At 47.0% G+C, this 12,821-nt stretch overlaps 1 protein-coding gene across 1 annotated transcript in view; it reads left to right on the top strand.

The window, feature by feature from the left end:
* The window catches only part of SLC24A3 (solute carrier family 24 member 3), a 508,299-nt gene that overhangs the window by 300,259 nt on the left and 195,219 nt on the right, over nt 1-12,821 (top strand). The window contains exon 3 of the mRNA XM_008064347.1: nt 7,066-7,142. Within this exon, the coding sequence (XP_008062538.1) occupies nt 7,066-7,142 (77 nt within the window). The remainder of the gene's footprint in view (nt 1-7,065; nt 7,143-12,821) is intronic.

Here is a 12,821-nt window from a genome sequence, read left to right on the forward strand (position 1 = left end):
TTTGAACTCATGGTTCCTATTCCATCATCAGCCTGACATGTGTTTTCTGAGAGGAGCTGTGGTGAAACTAGTCAGAGTGAGATGGGTATCCGGGGAAGCTTGCTGGGGACCTGTTTAACCCGGTCATGCTTCCCATGTTGCTGGTAACCACCAAATACAGGGTCCAGCAATTAAGTTCTTGAACTCAACCTAGAAAAGGTGCTATATACCTCATTGCTAAGTATCGCTATGATCACCTTTGAAATATTCCCCTTGGGAAGCTATGCACCAATGTCAGTTGCCTAGTCCATCCGTCAAAGCAGTTTTGAACTCTTTCTGGAATGGCCATCAGAGCTGTCATCATATATTACCCTTGATGTCCTGAATGCCATCAAATGTCTTCCTTTCAATCGTTCCTTTATCTTTGGGTAAAGAAAAAAATCCTTGGGGCCAGATCAGGTGAGTAGAGGGAGTGTTCCAGTACAGTTTTTTGCATAGTGCTGCCAACGTAAGCTCACGGTGGCAGGTCCACGAACTTAATTGTGAGACCTCGATAAACAATGACGACAGCTCTAAGGCCATTTCAGAAAAAGAGTTCCAAAATTGCTTTGACGGGTGAACTAGGCACTGGCACCAGTGCATAGCTTCCCAAGAGGAATACTTCAAAGGTGACCGGAGTGATATTCAGCAATGAGGGTTGTAGCACTTTTTCTAGGATGGTTCTCCAACCTAACTGTCAGACCTCATGAGAATATTTTTGTTGTTCTGGAAGACTATTGATTTGAAAGCATTTGACTGACTCTCCTCTGACTTTCCCACCCCTTCCCCCATATCTCCCACCTTCATCTCAGCCGCATTCAAGGCAGTGGAGAAGACCCCTAGTGCCAGCTGCTTTGTTCGCAGGTTCCAGTGCTGGCTGTGCTTGAATGGCTGCTGTCATCACCCCATCGATAATTTTCACACACTTTTTCATGGCCAGTCATGGCTTTAGACAGGGGTAGGACCTTTGACCAAAAACCAGAGGCTCCCAGCGGCTGATAGATCAGGGGCCAGGCCCTGGAGGGCAGACCATGATCTGGTCACTGCCAAGCCCCCATGCCCCAAAGAGAGGGAGGGGGGTCCCTGAGCCTCCAAGAAAGGAGGATCCTGAACAAACTTCTGTGGTCCCTCCTCAGCTCACTCAGCTTAGCCAGGACTTTGGGTGACTCCTCAGTGGACTTTCCTGATGCGGCATGGGGCTCCTTAGGTCCCACCCCCATCTAGGGCACAGCCTGCAGCATGATGGATAAGTTATCTTGGCATCTCATCTCACATCTTCCCCAGGGGTCCCAGCTAGGGCCACAGTGTGGGCTAGGCATGGAGACCTCTGACTAGACACTTCTCCTGCCAGATAGCAAAGCCCAGCAAGTTTGTGTGTCCCTTGTCACTTCATCTAGTTGCTGTTTGTTTTGTGTCAAGAGTAGAATCAGAATGCCTGGATTCAAAAGCCAAGTCCCTTACTCTGATATGGTACCTTTGGTAGTACTGTGGTGCTCCCTAGTCCTCAGTGACTTCATGGTTGGCACAGCTGTGAGGTGGGAGGACAGAGCTGGTGCTGGACAGGCACATTGCAGACACAAATGTTTGCAGTGTGGCCTTGGCTTTCTTCCTAGGCTCCCTCAGTTCCTTAAAACCACCTTACTTATCATGAAGAAAGACTGAGGGGCAGGAAGTCAAAAACTAGCTGACTGCCACAGATGTGCTATCCACCCCTATCTCTGAATCCACCTTTCCTCCTCACGGTTGATCAGGGGCCTCAAATGGTTTCCACACATGATTCTTCTGCTTGGTGCTGTCCCAGGGTGACCACTAGCTTGTTTCCTGTGGGTGATAGTTGCTGTGGGATAAATTACCTTGGCATCCTATCTCGTGTCTCCAGCTCTGGGGTGAGAGGAAGGTAGGAGTGGTGACTCTTCAGCCCTGGGACTGGCCTGTGCTGAAGCCCTGTGGGGCAGCAACAAAGAAAAACAAGAAAAAAGAGCCTGCTGTATTTCTTCTGGTGGTGTGGCAGGGGAATGTAGCTCAGATGGGATCCTGTTTCAGAGGAAGTCGCGAGGATGAAGAGGGCAGGGCAAGAGTGCAAGGTGGGATAACAGTCACGAGGGATGTTGCCAGTCCTGGGGTTGCTGGGTGTGTGGCCCCACTCTGAAGCTCTCTACTGTGGATCCCTCAGCATGTTACTAATCTTTCTGTCCCTTGGGTCCCTCATCTACAAAATGGTAATAATAGGTATTTTGTGAGGATAAAACGGGGTCATGGGCATAGTGCAAGACACAGCACTTGCCTGGAGCAGGTGCTCAATCAATGGGCACCATGTCATCAGTTTCCAGATCATAGCTTCATTGTGGTCCCCAAGAGGAATGCCTCCAGGCTTCTTATTTTTCCCCATTCACGGATCAGAGGGTTTCCATGCATCCTGTTTAGAACAGTCTCAGCTTAGAAAAACACTCAGGTGACCATGGCATCCCATCTTTCCTTGTCCCCTTTTTCCTTTGTATGTCTGGAGGATAGTACACAACTAGTGAATGTGATGAGCTAGACATACACAGGTGACCCTTGCTTTTGTTAAAAGAGCTTTACTGAGATATCATTGACATATAAACATTGTCCATGCTTAAGGGATACAACTTGATCTTTTGATATATGTATACTTTGGAAAATGATCACTGCATTCTAGCCATTAACTTAAAAAATAATAATAATAGCACAACTTATACATTTAGAAAAGGAGAGAAGAGAAGGAGACCTTCCTTCTTGTAAGAAGTTACAATTTGCAAGGTGGCCATCTCTCAGACTAAGAAGTGTAGCCTCTGGCCAAGACCAAAGACAAATACTTTGAAGAAGGAGGTAGAGCTACAAACTGAACAGGTTGGCTAGACATACATATTCAACAGGTTACAGGAAGACCTATAAATATTTATGAAGGTGATCCTGCCTCATGCGTATTGAATGGTCATAGAACATACCACCCATGTTCACTTTGGAGTGGAGACTTAACATTAAAATGTATTACAGAGAGGCCCTATGTGTCATAAGATCTTTTCAGGGTGTGCAACCTCTGTAAGCCAGCCAGAACCAGCCCATGTCAGTGGTCTCTTGTCAGCAGAAAGTTACTGAGATTAATCTCTTGATCAATCAAAGCTGTAGTTGTGGCTGGTGGAACAGGGGTCAGTTAGTCAGCGTCTGGAGCTGGATGAGTTATAATTGTTTTAATATTGCTTAACTGGATGCCTGTGCTGCTAGAGAAAAAGAAAAACCTTGTGGTAGTTAGAACATAGTTTATTCTTTAAGTGTAGGACTGTGTGACTTAACCCTTGCCTGGCTTGGCCTTGGGTCCTGTTTATAATTTGGTATCTTACTGTCACAAAGAGTCCATTCTGTCAGTCTTATGATCCCTATTTTAACATTAACATTGGTCAATCATTGTGTCTAAGCTCCAAATTGAGAGGGTGGGGCCATAAGAAGGCATGTCTGACCTCCATCATGACTGGGAACTAAGTTTTTAAAGTTTGTCGGGGGAGTCTCCTTGGTCATAAGGGGATCCGTTCAGTCAATGGGAGGCTTAGGAACTTATTGTTAGTGGACACAGCTAATTAACATGTCTGTTACCTCTACATAGTTACCATTTGTATGTGTGTGTGTGTGTGTGTGTGTGGTGAAGAGATTTAGATCCATCCTCTTAGAGCATTTCAAGTTCACAATACAGTGGTTTAGACTCTCCTCTCCTTGCCATACATTAGAAAGTGAGCCTTGCTCTATATACTATTTATATACTAGTTGTACTCTCTGGCCCGAATACCTCCCTTGTATGGCTCTGACCCAAGATCTGCATGACTTCTTAAGCCAGTGCTGCCTTGGAAGCAGAGCACAGAGCCTATCTTTTTTCTTATTTATTGATTTAAGTTCAGGAGGTACATATGCATGTTTGTTACATGGATGTACTGTGTGGTGGGGGGGATTCGGTCTCAAGTGGCCCATTCCCCAGATAGTGAATATTGTACTCAATAGGTAATATCTGAACCCTATCTCCCCTCATCATCTCCCCCTTTATTGGTGTCCCCCTTTGATGGTCTGTTATCACCATCTTTGTGACCATTTAGCTCCCACTATGAGTGAGAACATGCGGTATTTGGTTTTCTGTTTCTGAGTCAGTTCACTTAGGATGATGATCTCCAGTTCCATCCACATTGCTGCATGATTTCATTCCTTTTAATGGCTGCATAGTATTCCATAGTTTATATATACCACATTTTCTTTATTCAGTCAATTGTTGCTGGGCACTTAGGTTGGCTCCATGATTTTGCTGTTGTGAATAGTGTTGTAGTGAACATACAAGTACAAGTATCTTTTTCATACATTGATTTCTTTTCCTTTGGGTAGACTCCTAGTAGTGGGATTGCTGGATCAAATGGTAATTCAAGTTTTAGTTCTTTGAGAAATCTCCATACTGTCTTCCCCAGAGGTTGAATTAGTTTACAGTCCCACCAGCAGTAGATGAGTGTCCCCTTTTCTCTGCAACCGTGCCAGCATCTGTTGTTCTTTGACTTTCTAATACTGGCCATTCTGACTGGTGTGAGGTGATATCTGGTGGTGGTTTTCATTTGCATTTCTCTGATGATTAGTGATGTTGAGCACTTTTTCATGTTTGTTGGCTGTTCGTGTTCTTCTTTGGGGAAGTGTCACTTCATGTTCTTTTCCCATTTTTCTATGTGTCTTGAGCAAATCCTCTGGTCCACCCAAGGGTTCCCAGAAGCGTTGTCTTTGACTCTCTTCTCTTTCTTATCACCCTCCTCATTCACATGCATCCTAGAGTCCCTTCTCATAAGCTATACACCCCTAAATCCTTGTCTGAGGGTCTGCTTAGGGGGGGACACAAGACAAAGCAGGAGGCAAGCAGGCATCATGTTGCACATGCACCTCATCAGCTGGTGATGGTTCCCCTAAGTATTCACTGGAGAAGGACTTGGAGACATCAGCAGGCTCTGAGGGAAGGCTACCTCCATCAGCTAGCGATATCTGTGTTGTGAGGTTGTGGGTGAGGGTGGTGTGTGCTGCGTCCTGCAGCGCCTGGTGGACACAGCTCCAAAAAAGGAAGTCATGGGTTACTACTGGAGAGGGACTACGGGAGGCTTCATAAGGGCATGGAGATGTGAGAACCCGGCCATGGAGGTTGACTGGATTTTATGAGAGGCAGAGAGACAGGGCACAGTTAGAGGCGGGAGAGCCATTTGAGACCACCAGTTCAAAGACTCGAACTTTCATATGGTATGGGAAGTTTGGGAGCAGGGCAGGGCGTGAACAGCTCTGAGGTTGACATTCCAGTCCAGTGGCAAATGGGGGTCAAGATAGAAGGGAGAGCTGGGAGAGAGAGAGGGAGGGGCACATGGCCCACACCCAAACCAGGGCTGGTGAGGTGAAAAAGGAAAGGAGAGACAGGAAGCCCAACTTGAAGCAGGGGACTCAAACCCATCTGAGCCATGACTCCTTTGGTGATCCAGTGAAGCCCACAGACCCTTGCTCAGAAAAGCAGTCTTCAGTGCCTGCATGCAACAAATACATAAGGTTACAAACAGACACTGGTCATGTTGAGATGAGGTTATCAAAACATTAGAAAACAGTTTTGCAAGATAGCCATTCCTGTGCTTCCTCATAGACTCTTTAAGTCAGGGGCCACAGACTGGTACTGTTCCGTGGTCTGCTAGGAACTGGACTACATAGCAGGTGAGCTGTGGGCAAATGAGTGAAGCTTCATTTGTATTTACAGATGTATTTACTGCATTACCGCCGGAGCTCTGCCTTCTGTCAGATCAGTGGTGGCATTAGATTCTTATAGGAGCTCCAACCCTATTGAGAACTGCGCATGTGAGGGATCTAGGTTGCATGCTCCTTATGAGAATCTAATGCCTGATGATCTGAGGTGGAGCTGAGGCAGTGATGCTAGTGCTGAAAGTGGCTGCAAATACAGATTAACATGAGCAGTGAGGTTCGACTACACAGAAACCATAATAAATCAATTGCTTACAGACTCCTATCAAACCCTCTCAGTGAGTGGCAAGTGAGTTGATGTACTTCAGTTGTACAACTGCATCTGATATCAGGCTTTAAGCCAGAATCTGACACTCATTTTAGTCCATGCATGGTCTGCCCATTATTTCTTTCTATCCACTTCTATCCACACCTCTTTTTTTATGGTGAGTTGTAGAATTGTTTCATTGTATATTACAATGCAATAATAATAGAAAGTACACAATAAATATTATGTGCTTGAATTGTCCTGAAACCATCCCCCACTCTCTGCCCCCAGCTCCATGGAAAAAATGATATCCCATGAAACCGATCCCTGATGCCAAAAAGGTTGGGGACTGCTGCTTTAAGTCACAGGTGGTGACCTAAAAACCAAGCAAGACTGAAGCAGAGAGGGAGAGCTGCACACAGGTGACAATGTCACATGTTAGGAACATTTCCATGGGAGTTGAGTCCCAGATGCTGCCAATAGCACTGTGCTATGTCACCCGCATTCTTGTCTGAGGGAAACATTTATTTATTTATTTACTTACTTACGTATTTACTTATTTATTTATTCTGAGTCAGAATCTCATTCCATTGCCCAGGCTAGAGTGCAATTGCACGCTCATGGCCACTGTAGCCTCATTCTGCTGGACTGAGGCAATCCTTTTGCCTCAGTACTCTTTAGTCATTTCCAAGTAGCTGGAACTACAGGCATGCACCACCATTCCCAGTTAATTTTTGTGATTTATTGTAGAGACGAGGTCTCGCCAAGTTACCCAGGCTGGTCTCAGACCCCTGAGCTCAGGCAGTCTCTCTATCCTCCACCTCCCAAAGTGCTGAGATGGCAGGAGTGTGCCACTGCACCCGGCTAGGAAACATTAAATTTTAATTGGAGTTGTGTGAACTTAAAGATGCAAGGCTTTGTCTCATGCTAAGTTCATGGACCCCATAGTAAAACCGGGTCTGACGATACTCTTCAGACCCATAGCACTGAAGACGTTGTCCTCTGTACTGAGCTGGTTTTCTTTCTCTTTTCAGCCCTGCATGAATTCCCCAATGACATCTTCACCAATGAGGACAGAAGACAAGGTGCAGTGGTCCTCCATGTGCTCTGTGTAAGTACCCCTCCCATGCTTCTACCTGGAGTGCCTGGAGTGTGGTCCTGGTGGGGGAAGGGGCAGCTGAGGTGCCCTGAGAGGAGTCTCCCTTCCTCTTGTTCACATGCCTGGGAGTTTCGCCAAGTCACACAGGGGGCCATCTCCAAATGGACCTCTTTGAAAGGCCACAGGTTTGTAAGCAGAAGGACATTTGTCAAGCATTCTTTCCCTCCTAATAGTACCCAACGTGTGGATTCTGAAGTCCACTGCTTAACTTTACTCCCTGCTCAAACATCATCCTCTTGGAGAGTCCTTTCCTCACCAGCCTTTCTAAAATGCCTTAGTGTTTCCCCTTTTCTCTTTGTTTTTCTCCATTCTACTTGACATTGTATAGTTATTTTCTTATTGACCATCACCCTCACTCACATGAATGTGAGAACAGGGACTTTGTTTTGTTCATGGCTTCATTCCAGACCATTCTTGGTAAGGACAAAGCATTTTTTAAATGCATGAATTATATGTAATGGCAACTGTCACAGTGCCTGGGACCTAGCAAGTGATCAAAACAGCTTGTTCCCTCACCTTCTGGCCTCTTAATGTCCACCATTGTCTTAGCATCTTTCCCTATAGCCCCGGTGACTCTAAGGTCTTTGATTCATCCTGTTTCCATTTGGAGGGTGTGAGGAGGACGTGTGTGTGAGATGCTGTGTCTAAGGCTGCAGAGTCAGAAAGCTCCAGGCAAATTCTATACTAGGTACATTCCTGCTTCACCATCTCTGTGGCATGCCTTCTTCCCCAGGACTACTCTTAATTCCATTCTGGCTATTTGTAGCTGCAAAACTAACTCCCACATTTAGTGGCATGCCTGGTTGCCATTTTGCTTTGCATGTGAGTTCTGTGTTGGGTGTTCAGAAGGGGCATGGGCAAATGTTGTTCCCTGAAGTCTAGGGCCTCAGATAGGACAACTCAGATGGCTGGGGCTGGGGGCCCCAGTGCTAGAGGACCCCTTGGGCTGGAGGACTTCTTTCTAAGAGGACTTCTGGTGCCTGAACTATAATGGCTGAAAGACCTGCCCTTCCAGGTGACCTCTTCAGGGTGGCAACTATGGGCAGTGGGATTTCCACATGGCAGCCTAGGGCTCAGAGAGGGAGGGTCACGGCCAAAGGAGGACTACACATGGTCATTTGACCTGCCCCTGGAAGTCCCACAGTGTCATTTCTGCCACATGCTACTGCAGTCACAGCCACTCATGATTCAAGGGAGGGGAGTGACCTTACTTTTTACCTCACTCCTGTAGAAGGTGGACAGGCACACCATGGGCTCCAGTGTCAGAGCAGATGTGGCTTGAAGCTGACCTTACCTGTGTATGGCTTTTGACAAAACAGTTGACCTCCCTGGATTCACCAGGCATCCAAACTTGACTCCCTTTCTGGGTGAAAGCAATCAGCTCTTCACCTCTTTCCCCACTCCCCCAAAGAAGGGCATGAAAAGTCTCCTCTGAGCAAAGACCTTCTCTGAAAACACCAGATGAACGAGGACCATCTTTGCAGCCCTCCCTGACCTTCATCAAAGTTGCACATACTGGGCCATTAATATAGATGCCACCTTCGGCACCAGCAAGGCTTCCCTGTCGCAAGGCTGAGGAGACCCAGGCACTGAGTCAGGTCCAGAATTGCCCGGTAGCCATTAGTACCCTGATGCTTTGACATCTGAGATATGAGATTTCCACTCTGGGCCCAAACACTGCATATTTTCATCCTCCCAAAGTGGCAGAGCCCTCTCTCCCGACCCCCACCTCCTCTCTGGACCCAAGCAGTATCAGCTGAAGGCAGAGAGCATGCCTGCATCTTTGTGAGCCCAGGATCCCAGGCAAGCCTCTGGTATTGGTGGCAGTGCATCCCTAGGCTGGCAAGAGGGCAAAGTGGACACAAATGAATACTATCCCCCTTAGATGTATCTCTAAAACAGTGGGCATAGCCTGCAAATGAGTACCCTGTAGTCACTGGTATCTAATGTCACTGTTAGCCCCTGCCCTGAGCCCCGCACTTTAAAATCCACAGGACAAAAAGTCCAGGGATTCGGTTCAATGCCCACCCCTTCAAGATTACACTCCAGGCACACAGAGCCCCCAAATCCTCTACCCAAATAGCCCCTGAGCCTGCTGTCAAGGTCTATGCCTGTCTCCTTCCTGGGTCCACCTCTTGGAAGGAAGGGACCTGGGTAGTGCAAACTTCAACTTGCCGCCTAGGGTGTCCACATACATGCATGTAGTCCAGGGTGGAGTCAGAGAAGAGCATGGGGAGGCAGAGATAGAGGTCAGGGTGGGCCTAGTGGTACCATCCCCAAGGTCAAGGGCCAAATCTTCTGTTATCTCACCTACTAGAATATAAGCTCCCACACCAGGATGTAAGCCTCACGAGAGAAACTCCTTTGAACCATGTCCGGCACAATGAACAGCAAAAGCAGCACAGCTACTGTTTGTTCAGTGTAGGGATGAGCAGTTCCTTTTATCTCTTTCACCTTCCATGGTTCCTGGCACATTTAAGATGCTCAGGAATCATTAAATGAACATAACTGGGTATAAGAAGAATCGCTGTAAAGGCAAACAGTTGGCATTTGCTTGGCCACAGGAAGCAGATGAATGCATGAGTCAAAACTGCAAGATGCTAAATGCAGACTTTCTGCACTTGGACATTAAGAAAACATTTCTTGAGCCCCTTTGGGATAGTGCTGGACTGGGCCCTGCTCGCTGCCCAGGACACAGTCTCACTCTGAAGAAATCCTGTGTCTAGTGAAGAGAACCACTTATGGTCCACACTGGTCATGCACTAAATGCAGCCTAGGGCTCAGAGCTCAGAGAAGGCATCACTGGGTGTCAGGGAGGCAGGGTTGTGCAGTTCTTGAAGAATGGATGGGTGGTTTCAAAAGGACAGTAGAGAAGAGGTTTTCCAGGTAGGAGTAGGAAGCCTTGTGGTCAAAGACCTAGTGTCTGGAGGGAGTAGGAGCCAAGAATGCGGTTGATCCTCTCCACCAGGGTTTGGATAGCCTGAGATTGGAGGGGGCAGGGAACTCACAGGGAGGTACCATGCCAAGATGACTTAGCTGCTGCGTGAGAGGCCGTGAGAAGCAGCTTTCTTATCCATCCTTCTGCCATCCTGCCTTGCCCAGGGTTAGGGCTGGAGAGAGTCCAGCCTGTTGACCCCAGGGAGACCGCCACGGGACTGTTCTTTTATGAGGCTAATGGGCCCTAATCACAGATCTCAACCAGAGGACCCAGTCACTGAGGGCTCCTGTTTGATCTGAAACCCAATCACACTTCGCATTTGTAGCTAAACTCAAACTGCCCCCTTCCATCTGGGCCCCCTGAGCTTGTGGCCTTCAGCCTTCATGGGGCACAGGTCTGGGGACACAGATGGTTCTAAGGACCATGCCACACAGTCTTTTAAACCTTTGTTGTCAAAGCTTATGTCTCCTTCTCTTTTCTTTCATGTAAATACGTCTGTCTCTTGTGTTATCTGAGGAATGCAAACAGCCATTTCTTGTTCAACTTTCTAAATTCCGTAGCTTTAATTTTCTCTTGGATATTTCTAGTTTTGTGGATTTCAGAAGCCCTAAGCCCTAAGATTAGACTTTAAAAAAAAAAAAAAAGGCCAGGCTCTGTGGCTCAAGTCTGTAATCCCGCACTTTGGGAGGCAGAGGCGAGAGGATTGCCTGAGTTCAGGGGTTTGAGACCAGCCTGGGCAACTTGGTGAGACCTTGTCTCTACAATAAATCAAAAAAATAGCCAGGTGTGGTGGCACACACCTGTAGTTCCAACTACTTGGAAGGTCGAGGCTGCAGTGGCCGTGAGCATGCTACTGTACTACAGCCTGAGCAACAGAGTGAGACTTCAACTTAAAAAAAAAAGATTTTTATTCCTTCTGGCTTTTCTTCACATGTGAGTTTCTTCCTAGTGAGGAAATCTGTGATCCTTGTAAGGTTTTCGGCAAAAGGTATCCCCAAGAAAACATACTTGTCTTAGAGCCCTGCTTTGTGTCCAATCTATTATAACACGGAGACACTAAAAGCAGGATTTCCTGTCTGTGAGGCAATTTGCACCCCATAAATTCATTGAGCCTGCCCCGGTTAGAGGAAGAAGACTGTGAGTAATTTTCTAGAACTGTCGTTTGTTTGTGATTTATAAATATCGTGTGAAATTTTGCTCACGATCCGGCATGACATAGATGACTGAATCTGTGAGAGTATCAGCCACGCTACACATTTTCTCTTCCAGTAGAAGTTGCTTTAAATAATCGGTGTTTGAAGTTCTTTCCCAGCACATGTGTGGACAGCTGTCTGTCCTTAACAGATCCAACTCCACAGCAAGAATAATACCCTCTGCGCACCTTGTCAGCTTTCAGAAGTATTCGTGCTAAACTTTGGACCTTCCTTCCTCATTTTTAATGTAAGTCATCTTTCAGCAGGCAGATATGTCTATATGCTCATGTGCAGGGGAATAGAAGGTATCACACACCTGAAAATGGTCTTCCAGCCCTTATGAAGGCAAACTCTTATTCTGAAGAAGGTTGCTAACCAGTCCAGCAGCCCAGACCTGTTCATGGATGCACCGGAGAAAGGCATGTCAGGGTAAATGTTTCTAATGTGCATCTTTATGTTCTAAACTCTAGAAATGCTCTGAGAAGTACCAGAGCACCTGAGTTCACACAGAGGGAACTTTTCTATCCAATGAACTGTTGAGACGGCCATTATATGGGCCACCTCAGCTTCCCAGAGTGGCAAAAGGGATGGGCTGGCCATGCTGGAGATACCAGCCATCTGCCTTAGGCCTCCTTCTGTCCAATGGCAGAGATTCCCTTGTCCAGATCTTCATCTTCACTCCATCCCGGCATCCAGTGCTCTGTAGGGGCTCACGTGTAACACAAGAGGTTGACTCTTTTGGAGCAGGTCACTTGGGAAGTCCAGGCAGCATTTCTGTGCTGGGCTGTCAAGCCAGGGCTCCCTGCAGATGGAAGTACTCCAGAAAGGACAAGGAAGATGCTGATGTCCCTCTTTTTGGTGTCTCCATGTGAGGATGTTTAGGTTTGATACCAATATTGGTGGACTCCCAACCCCCTCAATTCCTGCCCATGCTTCTTCCTCTCCTTCCCCGGGGGGTTTTATCTGGTCTGAGAATTGAGGAATCTTGCTTTGTGAGCTTACATCCAAATTCTCTTATTCCCAGATCAGGTTTTTGGTGCTTTGGTTTGTTGCAGGGCCTTGCTGGAGTGCAGTGGTGCTATCATAGCTCACTATAGCCTCAAACTCCTGGTCTCAAGTGATCCTCCAGTCTCAGCCTTCTGAGTAGCTGGGACTACAGGTACATGTCACCACACCTGGCTAATTTATTTTAGTTTTTATAGAGATAGCTCTTGCTCTGTTGCCCAGGCATATCTCAAACTCCTGGCCTCGAGTGATCCTCCTACCTCAACCTCCCAGTGCACTGGGACTTCAGTTTTGAGCCCCTGCAGCCCATCCCCAGATAGCATTTAAACTGAAAACTGTACCAATTTTTGTCTTGTGATCTCATTATGATCTCCTTGCTCCCCACAGCTTCAGAGGAAACTGGATGGCTTTGGAGGAAGGCAGGCCCTTGGGATAGAAGCGAAGACATGATTGGGGTGTGGGGGAAGCAAGCAAGGCCAACCTTCTGTTATCCTT

This window comes from Carlito syrichta, unplaced genomic scaffold (genome assembly GCF_000164805.1).
Source record: "Carlito syrichta isolate Samal-C Ts95f unplaced genomic scaffold, Tarsius_syrichta-2.0.1 Scaffold307318, whole genome shotgun sequence".
Lineage (NCBI taxonomy): Eukaryota > Metazoa > Chordata > Mammalia > Primates > Tarsiidae > Carlito > Carlito syrichta.